Raw genomic sequence first — 16,255 nt, forward strand, 5'->3', positions numbered from 1 at the left:
GTTTGTCATGAGAACCTTGATGTCAATAAGGCAGCTTTTCTGCTCAGAAACGACAGAGAGCAAATTCTCTTTTTGCACCAACAGAATTTCAGATTTTGTTTGTGAGTCTAAGTGATTGAATTGAAACGGACCCACATCAGCTCTGTTGTACTTCCTATTTATTTGGTCAAAGTGTCCTCTGAACGTGTTGTCAAACCAAATAGACAGCACAGTGAGGTGTGACCCTGCTATTGTCTGTTGGATGTAAAAAAAAAATACAGGCTAACATTAAGCACTGCGTCAGCACAGCTGTGTTTTCTCTGTGGACAGTGTGTGTGTGTGTGTGTGTGTGTGTGTGTGTGTGTGTGTGTGTGTGTGTGTGTGTGTGTGGAGCTTTTGCTTGAGTGTGTTCATTTTCTTTTCATCCAATTCCATCCATTTGTTTATTCTATGTTATGTATTTGTTTTCATGCTTCACTCCTGTTTATGTATGTTATGTTGTGTGCCTCACTTTTCTTTCACACTGTTGTATTGTTTGTTTGTTTGTCCGTCCGTCCGTCCAGATCAGGAGGTCTCAGGCTATAGCTGCCAATATAGATGTCCTTATGGAGGTATTGTAGAATATAAGCCCAAGCATCATCGGGTAGCAGCAAAAAAGGCTAATTAAGGGGATACTTTGAAGAAGATTGTAATGGACTATCACATGTTCTTCACCGGACTCTTGTCACATGGTTTGGGGAAAAAGTCAATTGAATATTAGTTTGATTCATTATATGGACAGCTGCGTGTTTATTTCCTGGGTGCCTTGTTTGTTTGTCCAACACTATCAGAGCACTACGTTGCGATAACGGAGCTTTAAAACTTGTTTTTCCCTCCACACCATGTGAAAAGTTCACTGTGTGAAGAATAATCCACTACAATTCAAAATACCAAGGTATCTATCTCTCTTTTAACGCTCCTTAGCTTTAGCCCAAGCAGCAGTGTGTCCTCTGTCTCCTCTCAGCTGTTGTCATACAGGATGGAAAGACACGGCTTAAAACAATTGACATTACAATTACATACTTAGTGCTACAACTACTACATTTTGTTCTCATCCCAGTGAGGAATTATTGAATACCCAGCAACATTAGTTTGTTATGAATTTAGTTTTTTGTAAACATTGGTAACGGAGCCCCTTGAGACACAATATCAGTATTAGAGAGGTTTTGTTCAGTTTAAAAAGCAATGGGAGGAGCAGGTGTGCAGAAATAGAAGCAAAAGCAGCAAGCAGTTCAGCGAGTTTTTTAAAAAAACAAAAAAGAAGCTAAACTATGTCTAATATATAATTAGTTTTATTTTGTATTATTGTGTCATACATTAGCATGCCCAGTCCATTATAAACACACAGACAGACCAGAAATGAAAAATAGATGTTTTACAATACTAATACTAAACCTTAAATCTTGAAGTTTCATCCAGGCTTTAGTAACAAAAAATACCAACTTATAAACATTGAAAGAAAACAAACCTTCCAGCCTGACATCGTCATTGCTCCAGAATATTTCAGGGTCTTATGACTTGTATATTAATTAAGTCTTGGGCCACTGTGAGTCTGAATCAGATTTATTCAAAGCAAAAACCTATCCCAAGCTTATATCTCTAGTTTGTAATTTGAAGGGAGAAAATATTGCACACACATAGCCCCCCTTTGAAAATCTGTTTGACTTTCACTGTATTAACATAACGCTACTCTCCCTACTACCAATTTACAGCAGATGCCTCCTAGTTGCTATACCTCATAATCTCAATTTTAACCGGTTCACCACTGACTCTGCATCTTAACGCGTCATTCAGTGTGGGTTGGAAACTGTAGCTCACTAATCCCCTCGTTCTGTCCTTTTGTCCTTTGTTCTCCTCTCATATTCTGTGGAATTTTCTCCAGGGGGGACTCCTTGAGCTTTGTCCTTGAGTAGGACGGAGAAGTCAAATGAGGCAATGATGTACTCCTGCTGACAGACTTACTCATTCATTAATATATTCCTGCATTCTGGAGAAGTTAAAGGAGGCATTAACTCATCATTCATTAACTCATTCAGCGCATTCATGACTGCCTTCCTGTCTTTCAAAAGGTCATGCTTGCATTTCACTTTTGAAGGGCAAGAAAATATATAAGTTAAAATATCAATGTTTTGAGATTCCCCCTTCATAATTCATAGTTTTGAAAAGCCACTTTGTTGAACCTTGGCAGGACGGCCTCCATCTTAAAACAGACGGGCTCTTCTCTCAGCGTGTGATATGGGCCTGGTCTATGACCTGAAGCCATTGTCACAGTTTGGCCCATGTTCACCAGCAATTCAAATGCATTTCTTTATTGCTATTTTCACACCAGTATGAGATGGGAGCAAAGACACAGGAAGTCCAAGGATACACAATGAATTATCTCTTCATCTTGCTAAAATCCCCTTTTTTATTTTACTTCCTTAACACTTTTTTTTTTATTCCCGACCTCCTCCTTCTCAGGCTATGACTTTGCGGCTGTCTTGGAGTGGTTTGCAGAGCGAGTGGACAGGATCATCTTACTGTTTGACGCCCACAAACTGGACATCTCTGATGAGTTCTCGGATGTGATAAAGGCCCTTAAGAACCACGAGGACAAGATCAGGTATTGTAGACGACACATACTAGACAATGGAGACATCAACAGTTGTTCACTTTGTACATGTAGCTCTTTGCTTTTACACAATTCAGTCAACAGGAACACTGTTATATTGTGTCATTTTTTACTTCCCAGGGTCGTGCTGAACAAGGCAGACCAGATAGAGACCCAGCAGTTGATGAGAGTGTATGGTGCCCTGATGTGGTCACTGGGGAAAATAGTCAACACACCTGAGGTACAGTATAGAAAGCATGAAATGTAAAAGGCAAACCGTTTAAAATGGCTTTTTGCTTTGATACTGACATTTCTCGGATTTGGTTTACTTTAAAGTTTACTTTGTGTCTACTTGTCATTCAAAGGCTATTATATGCCATTGCATTTTTTTTTTACTAAAAAACTGATGAATTATGGTTGCTTGCCCTGACAGGTGATCCGAGTCTACATTGGATCGTTTTGGTCCCACCCTCTGCTGATTCCAGACAACAGGAAGCTGTTTGAAGCAGAGGAGCAGGACTTGTTTAAGGACATTCAGTCTTTACCGAGAAACGCAGCGCTTAGAAAACTCAACGACCTGATCAAGAGAGCACGGCTAGCCAAGGTAAGGTAGAAGTGGAAGGCTTGGACACAGCCACTAACTGATGGCAGAATCTGGTTATGGTACAGTTGTAGCTAACATTAGCAGACTTGATTCTTCGCCTAAGATTTTAATATATGTTTGCATTTAACATCGAATAGAACTCTGAATATGTGTAATAACTTGAAACAATGATTATTTGATTCATTTCACCTTTATTTATACAAGCAAGCCACTAAGGGGAGGGAAGGAAGTCTAGGAGATAGAACACATGTGGTTCTATCTGTTATTTGATGGTGATATGTTTACATTTTCAGCACAGGTGTGTGTGTGTGTAACGTGTGCGCGTTTCCTATTCCTTCTTCCCATCACTCACTCGCTCCTCCACGCCCTGTCCAGCTGTTAACCTTGACAGAAAACAGTTTGTCGCTGGCTGTCACAGAACCAATAGCATCAGACACATGTTGTTCTCCTCTGAGTCAATTGTTTCCTGTTTCCTTCTACGAACAGGAAGTCAGGTATGAGAGGTGACAGTCCGCTCCCTGTTGTAGTTGCAGGGAAACATAGAGGAAGTTCACTCACACACACACACACACACACACACACACACAAGGATTTTTATCAAATTGAGAGTCGAGCACAGTTTTCCTGTTGGTTGATAAGGGTGTGTGTGTTTTTTGGTGATCTTCAAGGACACGAGGTGGTTCAGGGAAACACACACACATACACACACACACGTTTCACCTCAATCACACAACCAATATTAGTTTTCAACTAATATTGAATCTATATTCAGCACACTTTTACATTTTTCTTCTTCCCTACGTTTTTTGGCACATTTTCAAACTTTTCACAAACATATACTAAATATATATAATGACATATTAGCAGAACATGTATTGCTTGTCTTACTCTGTTGGTTTTTTAATAGACTCACTGCTCAAAAGTGTGTGATTTGCCCCAAGTTATCGATAAGTCATTTCAATAAGTCACTTTCGAACTTATTAGTAAAAGTTTTCAAGCATAACCTCGTTGACCACATGTTGCCAAATCGACCGAAAATGAGAACTTAAGGATTACAACTCTAAATACAACAACATAATAGTAGCGGACTTAGTTAAAGCTGCTCACGTCGCCAACAGCGAATTGACTGGTTTTGCTCTTACATTGCAGGTCCATGCCTACATCATCAGCGCACTGAAGAAAGAGATGCCCACTGTGTTTGGGAAGGACAACAAAAAGAAAGAACTCATCGGCAGTCTGGGGGATATTTACAAACGCATAGAAAGAGAGCATCAGATATCACCCGGAGATTTTCCTAATCTAAAGAAGATGCAGGTAAACGCGAAATAAAAACCAAGGAATGTAGATTTATAAAGTAGAGGTTCAGGTAGATAAGACCTAAAGTTGTGATGCTGTTTTCTTTTGTCTTCTGTAATAATCTCTTTCCAGGACCAACTCCAGTCTCAGGATCTCACCAAATTTCAGCCTCTGAAAATCAAACTCCTGGAGGCAGTGGACGACATGCTGTCGAATGACATCGCTGGCTTAATGGTGCTTGTCCGCCAAGAAGAATCCACACGTCCCAACCCGGTGGTGAAGGGCGGCGCGTTCGATGGCACCTTGGACGGTCCGTTCGGCCACGGGTACGGTGAAGGCGCCGGCGAGGGCATCGACGAAGCGGACTGGGTGGTAGCACGAGATAAACCGGCTTACGATGAGATTTTCTACACGTTGTCTCCCGTCAACGGGAAGGTGACGGGGGCCAATGCCAAGAGGGAGATGGTGAAGTCCAAACTGCCCAACACGGTCCTGGGAAAGATCTGGAAGCTGGCAGATATCGATAAGGATGGAATGCTCGACGATGAGGAGTTTGCGTTGGCCAATCACCTGATTAAAGTCAAACTGGAGGGACATGAACTGCCATCGGACCTGCCTGCACACCTGGTGCCTCCTTCCAAGAGGAAAATACCTGAGTAAAATGTAAGATTTGAATGTAAGAACTCATTGCCTCTAAAAACCTGTATGTAGGACCCCACACAACTCCAACTAGGTTAACTATGCCGTTATAGCAAAAAGAAACACTGCAAGAGAAAGTAAACAAATTTAGACTCCATTTCCAACACCTAGTCCCGGTCTGTCACTGTTACGTATCCCCACATTTGCAGTCTTTCTTTACTTTCAAGAGGCAAATATTACAGCTAGGTATTCAGTTGTATTATAAATAAAAATATAATACAATGAAATTGAGGTGAATGAAGGCTAAGCAACTGATTCTATGCCACATTTTTTGCAGAAATAAAATTAAATGGCTTTTACCCGAAAACTGGACCTTGATGAGCACACTCGTCTTTAACGCTGTGTTCTCTTTTATATTTAAGGCTGAGGTTCTGGGAATTGTTAGAAAGGACAGGTGTTAGAGATTTGAGGGCGGCTGATGAGTGAAGAAGAAAAAACACGAAACACTGGAATACAACAAAATGAAAGTTTAAAGAGGTGTGTGTGTGTGGGTGGGTGGTGGAGTATATGACATCACCATAATTTACTGTAGCACCTAGTTTGATCTACTGCAATGAAGAAGGAAGTTGTTTCTCTAAACTTAAGGATGAGACAGGATTTTTCTCTTTCACGATTCCCTATTTCTAAATCACTAACACGTTTGGAATACTGTGACTATAAAATGAAACTATAAAGGCTATTGTTTGGAGTGTGCTGACGGCCTCAGCATACTTGTATTGTCAGGACTTTGAATGTTGAATGTACAGCCATTCACGGTTCTGTGTGGGCACATCCCAGGCTATTGTACTGTATGTATTCATATTGACCACAAGTATTTGTGTTATTATTTGTAGCATATATGGATTAAGTCTTACTCATTTCACAGGCTACTGAGACAGTGGGTTATAAATTGAAAAATCGATGAATCGTTTATTGTTCACACCTTCGTAACCGTATCTAATCTAAACTAATGCAGCAGAGTGTACGTACAGCTTGTATCATGATGATAGCAAAATTAATCAACACATTATTTTCAAATGTTTCCTTTTTGGTTTTGAATGAAAATGTGGCAATCTGTTTGTGTGTTTAAAATGTATACATGTAATAAATGTAATCCCTCTTTACAATGTTTAAAAATGACTGTAGCGCTATGCCACTATGTATGTATGTATGTGTGTGTGTAATATATATATGCTCCACGTTAGGACCATGTTGGTGACTTGGTGGTTTGTTACCACCAGTGAAATTAAATTTGGGTTCCCATATGATAAGAATGATCCACTAATGTATTTCATGAGTGTGACAGCATTCCCTCATTTTGAGCTACAGGATCAATTTAATTGAGATATTTCCAGTTTATGGACCCATGTGTGCCCCTTCCTTTGGGTTTCTGCTCTGTTACTGTGAATCTACTGTACATAAAAAGACTGTTTGCATTCCATGTACGCAGATTGGGAAACCATCTGCATTATCTTTGGAGTGTGATGCATCTCTAGCTCATATTTCATAGGGGAGCCAGAACTGATCAACAGGATAAATGGAAAAAGGATGCTTTTTGCATGGGAATTCTCTGCAAAAACAAAGCCCTTTAGATTCCCCAAGTTGTTTTCGTAACTCTTGACGGATTGCAACACGATGTCCCCTGTACTGGTAAAGGCTCTTAAGTGGAAACACTGGCGTTATGGTATTTTGTCTGTTTTCGAAAGATGGTTATGCAATGCGAAATCTGCTCTTCACTGCTTCTCTGTCACATAAACAACAGCCCGGAAATGTTAATAAAAAAAATGTATGCAACCTTTGTTGTTGCCCTGTTCTGTTTGTCTGAGGAGCAATCAAAGTGGTTAGTGGCTCTATTTATCCAAAGAAAAAGTCAACATACATTTGTACACAGATGCATTTAAAGCACTTTCCCTAAAGTTCTTTTACAAGTTTTCTTTAGCTCATTCACACACTCACACACTCGCATACCGATGGCGGGGAGCTACCATGCAAGGAAATATACGAGATACAGAAGAATTCTCTCGATCAAACTGATTTTGAGGTAACAATTTCGAAAATTTGCTTAACTGGAAGCCTTAACTGGCTCCTTTCTCTAATGTGCAAGTCATGAGATCTACAGTGCATGGGACACTGTACTGGATTTTATAAAGTAGTGAGAAAAGAAGTTCCAGCATATGTAAAAAAAAAATATATATATAGGGGAGAACGGGGTAAGTAGGCACACTTTTTACTCTAGTGAGAATTGCTCATCACCAAAACATCTGTCAATAGCCATTCCTACATTAAATTGAAGCTTAAGGTGTTGGCTAGAAATGTGTGTCTCTCTTTTTTTCCAACTTATTGTAATGAAGAAGTAATTTACCATCAAAGACACTCTGACACATTGTGACAACCAACCCCATCAAGGGGTCGGTTGTCACACACTATGGGGTTGTTTGTCACAATGTTATCTTAATGGGAAAAATCTTAAAAAGAAGGCAAGGAGGCAGAACCAAATTTGAATGTTTAATTGCATTGTCAAGTTGACAAATACATAACGTTCTGTAGCCTTGGCAGCTGGTCTAGTTTTGGATGCACTGGGTTGTTTTGATTTTGTTGCCCTTTTTTCTTTTGCTTGCTAGCTACCTTTTCCTGCTCTATTCTTTCCTTCTCTGGGGTGTCAGTGAGGATACAGCTTGACAATTTATTTCGTTATTGGGTTCCTTTTCTGGCTGCAGCCTTGAGATAACATGTGACAACCAACCCCCCAAAAAATTTGACGACCAACCCCAACTTGAATTTCTTGCTAGCATCAAGGCCAACAACCATCTGACAACTAATTAGCTTGCTAACCACAATCTAAACTATAGTTTACCCTTCACACTTTCTGAGGGTAACAAGTGTTTTGTTATAAACCCATTGTGTAAAAGCCTAGAAGAAAAATACTGAGAAGCAAAATATTTTGAATTTGACATGAAAAACACAAAACATCCTCTCACCTGAAATGCAGCTGTCTTCCTCCAAGGAAATCTATGTATGTGACCTCTGATCCCAATTCTGGACCTTTTTTATATCAACATCTCAGAGCTAGCGCGCTCTGGTGGCGAGATATAACGAATGTGACATCCAACCCATGTGACAAATTACCCCGTTCTCCCCTACTGTATACAGTGCTGTTTGAAAGTTTGTGAACCCCTTGAGCATTTTGGAATTTTACTGTGTTTAACCATTTTTCATTCATTTTTATCTATACCAGTATTTTTATATGAAATAACAGATTTTTGTTTATCAATTAAAAAAATGTATTTTCCAGAAATCAATTGTTAAAAGAGATAAAACTAATTATTTGCCAACTGTTAAACTGATAAAACAAAGATGAAAACCAGGTCAGTTTAGGCTCACCAAAGTGAACCCATACAGGTCAGACATGCCAAAAGGGAAAAAAATCTCAGAGGATCTCAGGAATAGAGTTGTGATGCTGCACATTTGTCTGGGGACAGCTATAAATTAATTTAAAAAAAGTTTGAGCTCCATCAGTCCACCGTGAGGCAGATCATCTACAAATGGAGAGCTTTAAGAGTGACTGAATATCTGGCTAGAAGTAGACTTCCTTCAAAAATATCCACAAGCACCACAAAAAAAGTGATTTTTCAGTTAAAAGCCAACCCAAACATTACATCTAGTGATTTGCAGACCTCTCTTGCAGCATCTGGGACAGATGTGCATGGTTCCACAATAAGAAGAAAACTCAGTCAACATGGCTTTCAAGGGAGGGTTGCTGAAGAAGCCTCTGCTCTCAAAAAAGAACAAAACTGCTTGTCACAGCTTTGCCAGAGAGCACCTGGAGATACCTGAAGAATTATTCTGTGGACAGATTAGTCCAAAATTTAACTGTTTGGTCATAACCAAAACCGCCATGTTTGGGCAAAAACGCAACTCTGCCTACCACCAAGAGAACCTTCTCCCAAGTGAAGAACGGTGGTGGCAAATGGTCTGCAAATCTCCAGATGTAATGTTTGGGTTGGCTTTTACCAGAAAAATCACTTTTCTTGTAGCGCTTGAGGATATTTTTGAAGGAAGTCCACTTCTAGGCAGATGTTAAGTCACTCTTAAAGCTCTCCATTTGTAGATGATTTGCATCAAGGTGGACTGATGGAGCTCAAACTTTTTTATTATGAATTTATAGCTGTCCCCAGACAAATGTGCAGCATCACAACTCTATTCTTGAGATCCTCTGAGATTTTTTTCCCCTTTTAGTATGTCTGACCTGTATGGGTTCACTTTGGTGAGCCTAAACTGACTTGGCTTTTTCTTTGTTTTACCTTGTGCCACCCAATTTCTTCCCTAAATATCTCTCATTACATTGGTCTATTTCATCAATCAGTTTGGCCCACCTGATTGTTTTTACCTGCTGAATTTAAGCAATGCAGCTCAGGGTTCACAAACTTTTGCAGATACAATAGTTGGCAAACAATTTGTGTTGCCTCTTTTAACAATTGATTTCTGAAAAAGAAAAATATTGAATTGATAAACAAACATCTGTTATTTCATATAAAAAATACTGGTATTGATAAAAATATATTAATAATGGTTAAACACTATAAAATTCCAAAATGCTCAAGGGGTTCACCAACTTTCAAACAGCACTGCATATACATCATTTATACATACAGTATATACCATGCTCTGTTCTGTGTTTATACTAGGGAAACTTTCCATATTAGCCTATTACCACAAGAATCACTGACATTGACCATAACTTGACATAAGCTAAAGAGACAGGAAACACAGCATGAAATATTAGTTTGGCACTATCGCCAATACTGTATTATCTAGGGACATCCATATATACATGTGTGTGTGTGTGTGTGTGTGTGTGTGTGTGTGTGTGTGTGTGTGTGTGTGTGTGTGTGTCTGTGTGTGTGTGTGTGTGTGTGTGTGTGTGTGTGTGTGTGTGTGTGTGTGTGTGTGTGTGTGTGTGTGTGTGTGTGTGTGTGTGTGTGTGTGTGTGTGTGTGTGTGTGTGTGTGTGTGTGTGTGTGTGTGTGTGTGTCTGTGTGTGTGTGTGTGTGTGTGTGTGTGTGTGTGTGTGTGTGTGTGTGTGTGTGGCTGGACGTTAAAGCATTCCTTCAGAATGTGACTCAAAGACCCCATAAACATATACAGATACACACAAACACACACATGTGGCACGCTGGGAAGAAGATGCCTCTCTCTCTCCTCTCACACAGGAAGTTCTGTCCTTGTCCACCATTTCCTGTCCGTCCCACCTTGACCCTCTCACACAGACACACACACACACACATGCAAACACATTAAAGCAAATTTGAGATCCCTCAATTTATCTTAAAGGCGGTGGCCGCTTGAAAGAAGAAAAAACAGAGGAATTTAAGTTTCAGAAGTAGTTTCGGTGGTAATAAATTAATGTTAACCGAAGCTTGCAGCTATTTGGGATTTTTGAGAATGACACTAGCAGTGATTAAAGTACAGGTGTGTCGGAGCTCTGTTGTGGTCAGTTATTTGAAATGGTCCCTAGATAGTTAAACAAACAAAATGAACTATAATGATGTTAGTAATAGGAAATAGGCAAGATAGCTATTTTAAGTAGAGTATTTTAGTCTTTCCTGGAAAATGTGGAAAACTGAGACACTAGGATGGAGCGGAAGCAGACGAGAGAGAAAGACATTGTCAGAAAGGGAGAGAGAGAGGAAAGGAATTTGGAGTCAGAAGCAGCTGAAATGTGTCTCTGGCTTGGGTTTTGGTATAGGCCTATCTTATCTATTCAGCAGGAAACACAGTTCATCTCCTACGGGCTTGTCAGTGGTTATAAATGTGGGACTGTCTGTCAACAGTGATATATGTTATATTATAAAAAGCACACGTGCGTTTGCGTGCAGCGAATGTGTGTGATTGATGTGTGTGTTTGTCTAGCATAGGGAGGAAGCTATAGATCAGGATTAAACGTGTACACCCAGAAACACCAGGGAGCTAGTATGTCAGAACGCTGGGCAGGGACGATGCTGTCAAACACGCACATGTCACTGTCATGACTTTCGTAAACACAAAGCTAACATCCTCCTGCAACCACAGCTTGGGAAAGATTTTAAGAAAATTAATAATCATTTTGAGCTTTTTTGGATATCTCACTTCGAAGGGAGTTGACTCAGTTTTCAAGAAAAGAGAAGAAGATAAACGAATCGTCAAACATTCTACATAATGCACTGACTCATTCATTAAGTATACATTTACAGGCTTATTAATATAAGACAATTTATATTGGATGGATATAAGACAATCCATCCAATAGGAGTAAAAACAAAGGCACCCTCACCATCTCCCACTTCTAATTTAGTTTGAACACTCAACCGAACCAAAGAGGTTTTTGAACCTGGCCCATACCATAGTAGTTGAATACAATGACAGACTCTCTCTGAATCACCACTCACCAATGCTTTACTGTAATGAGTGCGTGCGTGCTTGAGGGTGCAGTGGTCACAAGGTCGGCCGAGCGGTGACACACAGTTGTTAATTGCCCCTGTCTCCCTAGTGACAGAAAGTGTGATAGTCGGGAATAATAACAAAACAAAGTATAAATAAAGAACAATACAAATCTGAGGTAGGGCATTGTCTTACTTGTTTATCAGGGTTTCTTCAAATGAACTCGGAATTTTTGCTACGAAGGACTTTTAAATATTTCAGTCTAATAACAGTCTAATTTTTCCTCTGATGATCATAAATGACATGTATCAGCAAACGAGACCATCAGTGCAAATTATATAGTTTTTTTTTAATGCCTTTGTCATGGGTACGCTCATCCAGTAATAACAGCTGGCATTGTAAAAAAAAACTATTGCTTTTGTCCATATGGGGTGCAAGAATTAACACACACTGAAAGTTCCTTGTAGCACCTATAAGTTAAACGTGTTACCTGCTGTCTTGTAATAATTACAAACTACTTCCTGCAATTAGAAAACGTTCTGTGTCCTGCAAAAAAAATTAAAAAGTTGTTTAAAAGATCAGATAGGCTAGTGGTACAAACCCTCAAAAACAAAGACAATGATTGACATTTCTGTGACCAAAGGAAGCACCTAGTGTGTAAAAGAGTCTGTAAACGTAACCCTCTGAGTCCAGCTGGCCATTCCTTGAACCTCTTCCTGGCTAAAAACAGATAGGCCACGGTCGAAGCCCAGCATCCTGTGAAAACACACAGACACACCAACACACACATAAAGCTACATTGTAACATCTCATATTAATGTGTTGCATTTCGCAGAGAATCTCTTGCGGCTTTTGAGATTCTTGTCAAACAAGTCTGACCTTTGACCAATAAAATAACAAGCATCATTGTTCCTAAAACCCGGAAACATATCAGAAATATACCACCTTTTGACCAAGAGTCAATATAACGTGTGTATATGTCACATGTTATTTCAGCCTCTTACTTTAGGTTCATGAAGTGCATTGTCGTCTTAAATTAAGAATTGCTTTCGTCAATTAATGCTCAACATCTGAAAATAACACCATCATTTGTCTCAGTCGTTCTAAGGTCTCCTGCCTTCATGCAGATTTCTCTGGGAAAGAGAACAACACAACAATACATCACATACCTGTCACACTTTATGATAAGACAACCTATCAAGCTATTGTGATCTGATGTTTCCTGTATTGCAGTTTCCATCTGAAAGAGCTGACAGTTAACCTTCAGGTTGTTGCTGTATGGCTATATATGAAATTTTTAATTCTGTACACACCTCAAGTATACTACATTCTCATGAGGTAATTTGTCTTTTTTGCAGGTTTTTTAAGTCACTTTTTATTGTATGAAAATAGAAGAAGTTGATTTTACATTAATGTTTGTCCATTTCGAAACTTTCTATAAAGCAGTAAGTTAACGATTGAGAGATGTACAAAGCAATTTAAACACAAGTACACATTTCTATAATCGTACATTGATGCCCAATTTTCTCCTGTAGGTTTCACATGTGCGCCTGCATGTCCGTGTGTGCGGCATCCAGGAATAGAGCTTTCATCACTGTTATGTAAGAGCTGTCAGAATGAGGAATTCTATGATATGTTATCAAGGAACATTATGTTTTTTTTTGCAGCGAACAGGCACCAGACTGACTCGGCTGTGGACGGCAGAGCTCACTTATTCAGGCGTGGATTGTAACAAGTCAATGCTAATATCCTTACTGAAGTTGTGTAGAGTCCCATGCATGTACATGTTTATTTTTAAATCAATACCCTTGTGTCATAAAAAGGGGCACCCATATACACACATCGTTTTAATATTTATTGATTATTTGTTTCAGATTTATTGAACAAGGACAATGCACACTATTAAAAACACTTAAAAACAAAAAAAGTGACAGAATTAGCCAGAAGGCTATTTTACATCCGCTGTCCCTGGACTGATGGTAAGAGGTCACCCTGATAAGATAGTTGGTTCACATGCAAGAAGGGTCTTAAAAATACACTGTCAAGTTACTTTATGGGAAGTGTAATATTCAGTATATTTGGCTCTGTAAGGACTGCAAGTGTCACAAAAGACTGAAAGCTGAAAGGAGGGCATCAGGGGCAGAACGTGACAAAAAAACGTAATATCTCGTCATATGTTGAATCCCTTAACTTAAAAGATAACAATGATGTAATGTCAAAGTGCTGTAATCATCTTAAAAAAGAAAAAGGTTTTGTTGTAGTTTTTACCACATATCATTTCTTGAATCAGTGTTGTTCTTAGAGCCAGGTTGGCCTATGGGTCACGAGTGATCATCTATGGTTAAAGCCTGCTTTTATAGAGACATTCATAGCCTGGACGTGTTGTGTTTATTTGTCTTATTTTTGCTTTGTTTTCTGTTTGTGTCAGGGGCGTAGCATTTTCCCAGCCCGCTGGTATAAAACAGAGGGAACACTGTATCAGTTGATGCAGTATCTGTCAGCTGAGCTGGTCAAAGGCCAGGATGAGGAGAGGATGTGCATGTGCAAAGAGGAGACGGACGTTATTGTTTCCTCTTTAACAGACAGACAAGATTGTATTCTCAGATAACACAGTGCTTGGATACAAGCACACTGGTAATAATAATGATTTAAAAAAAGCCTGGCAGTATTTTTGAGGTTGATAATCCAATTATTTTTTAAATGACACACCCACCTTCACCTAGCCTGGTCCAACCAGACCATCGTACTTCATTTCAAGGGAAAATTAAATTTGGCCGGAAGTAGGCGTGCGGGCGGAGCCAGGCTAACCTTCACCCTCATTGGCTTCTCTTCATACCTGGCATATTGCAATATGTTTCCTTTCTATTCTGAATCTGCAAAAGGCTCACAGTGGAATCCATATTTGTGAGTTTTTAAATGTTCCTTTATTTTGTATCTAAGACACACTTTGTCCACTCACATCAGCCTGATCTATTGGCTTCTATGGTGTTGAATTTAACATTGACTCAGATCAACTGTTTAATTTGGAATTTGAAAGAACACCTCCAAAAAGACGAAAAGCAAGGACTTAATTCCCCTTCAATTCTCCTCTCCGTGTCACTGCTGCCACCAAGTGGTCACACAATTTCTGTAACATTTCAGGCTTCATGCTCAGTTTACTTCTTTGAACAGTGCATGGAGATGTAGTATCAAGAACCTCAACATGTACTGTCAGTCGTTAAGATATGTCTTTTTTGGGGGGGGGAGGTTAACATTAGGACACAACACATTTTAATTTCTTCAATAACATGCACTTTACTTCATTCATTTGCAATCAAAGTGATAGGTGATATTTTTCTTCGGTTTGATTGAACCAGTTGGTCATGTTTACCATTTTGTAGTTTGATTCCTGGCCTGATGGGGAGGCCGGTCACCCTGGGTGAGGTGTCTTCACTGCATGCTATGGTTAAAGGCGCTGGGATGCATAATCAGTCAGTCCTACCGTCTACACATTAAAGCTGGGGTATATGATTTGGGGAGAAAATAAGATAAGATAAGATAAGATAAGATAATCCTTTATTAGTCCCTCAGTGGGGAAATTGCGGGAATACAGCAGCCTTGCATACAATAGAGACACATAGTAATACAATAATATAATATAAATAAAATACAATAAAATACAAGAAACAGTAAGAAAATTTCTAATTAAATATACAGACGGAATAAGAGTATATATACATATAAAAGTGCTTCAGCGTATTTATATTGCACCAGCTGAGTACAATTAAAGTGTCCACAGTGAGTAAAGTAAAATAAAGTAAAATGACCATGTGTCCAAAAGTCCTGAAATGAACATGGATTAATGAGAGCTCAGTTTGTTGTGCAGCCTGACAGCAGCGGGGAGAAAGGACTTCCGGTACCTCTCCCTCAGACACCGGGGATGAATCAGCCGGTGACTGAAGGAGCTGTGCTGCGCTGCCAGAGTGTCCTGCATTGGGTGGGAGGCGTGGCTTAACATGGACGAGATCTTAGTCATCATCCTCCTGTCCCCCACCACCTCCACGGTATCCAGAGGACGTCCCAGCACGCTGCTGGCCTTCTTCACAAGCTTGTTTAGTCTCCTCCTGTCAGCTGCAGTGATGCTGCTGCACCAGAAGACCACTCCATAAAAGATGGCTGATGCCACCACGGAGTCAAAGAAGGTCTTCAGAAGTGCTCCCTGCACCCCAAAAGACCTCAGTCTCCTCAGCAGAAAGAGTCTGCTCTGACCCTTTTTATATAGAGCGTGTATGTGGTCGGACCAGTCCAGTTTGTTGTTCAAGTGAACACCCAGGTACTTATGAGATTTGACGATCTCAATGTCCAGTCCCTGGATGCTCACCGGTACCGGAGGAGGGCGTTTACCCCGGCGGAAGTCCACCACCAGCTCCTTGGTTTTACTGGAGTTTATCTGGAGGCGGTTTCGCTGGCACCATCCTAAAAAGTCCTGGTTCAGCTCTCTGTATTCCCCGTCGTCATCGGCGGAAATGAGGCCGACGATTGCAGAGTCGTCGGAGAACTTTTGCAGGTGGCAGTTAGCAGAGTTGTGGTTGAAGTCCGATGTGTATATGGAGAAGAGGAATGGAGCCAGAACGGTTCCTTGTGGGGCTCCCGTGCTGCAGGACACCCGATCTG

General features: G+C 40.0%; 1 protein-coding gene across 1 annotated transcript in view; it reads left to right on the forward strand.

Annotated features, from left to right (window-relative positions):
* The window catches only part of ehd3 (EH-domain containing 3), a 14,079-nt gene extending 7,132 nt beyond the window's left edge, over positions 1 to 6,947 (forward strand). The window contains exons 4-8 of the mRNA XM_080048283.1: positions 2,479 to 2,620; positions 2,750 to 2,849; positions 3,042 to 3,212; positions 4,362 to 4,526; positions 4,641 to 6,947. Of these exons, the coding sequence (XP_079904409.1) occupies positions 2,479 to 2,620; positions 2,750 to 2,849; positions 3,042 to 3,212; positions 4,362 to 4,526; positions 4,641 to 5,168 (1,106 nt within the window). The 3' untranslated portion in view covers positions 5,169 to 6,947. The remainder of the gene's footprint in view (positions 1 to 2,478; positions 2,621 to 2,749; positions 2,850 to 3,041; positions 3,213 to 4,361; positions 4,527 to 4,640) is intronic.
* Positions 6,948 to 16,255: the final 9,308 nt, after the last annotated feature.

This window comes from Ammodytes marinus (genome assembly GCF_949987685.1).
Source record: "Ammodytes marinus genome assembly, chromosome: 19".
In the NCBI taxonomy this organism is placed as follows: Eukaryota; Metazoa; Chordata; class Actinopteri; order Uranoscopiformes; family Ammodytidae; genus Ammodytes; species Ammodytes marinus.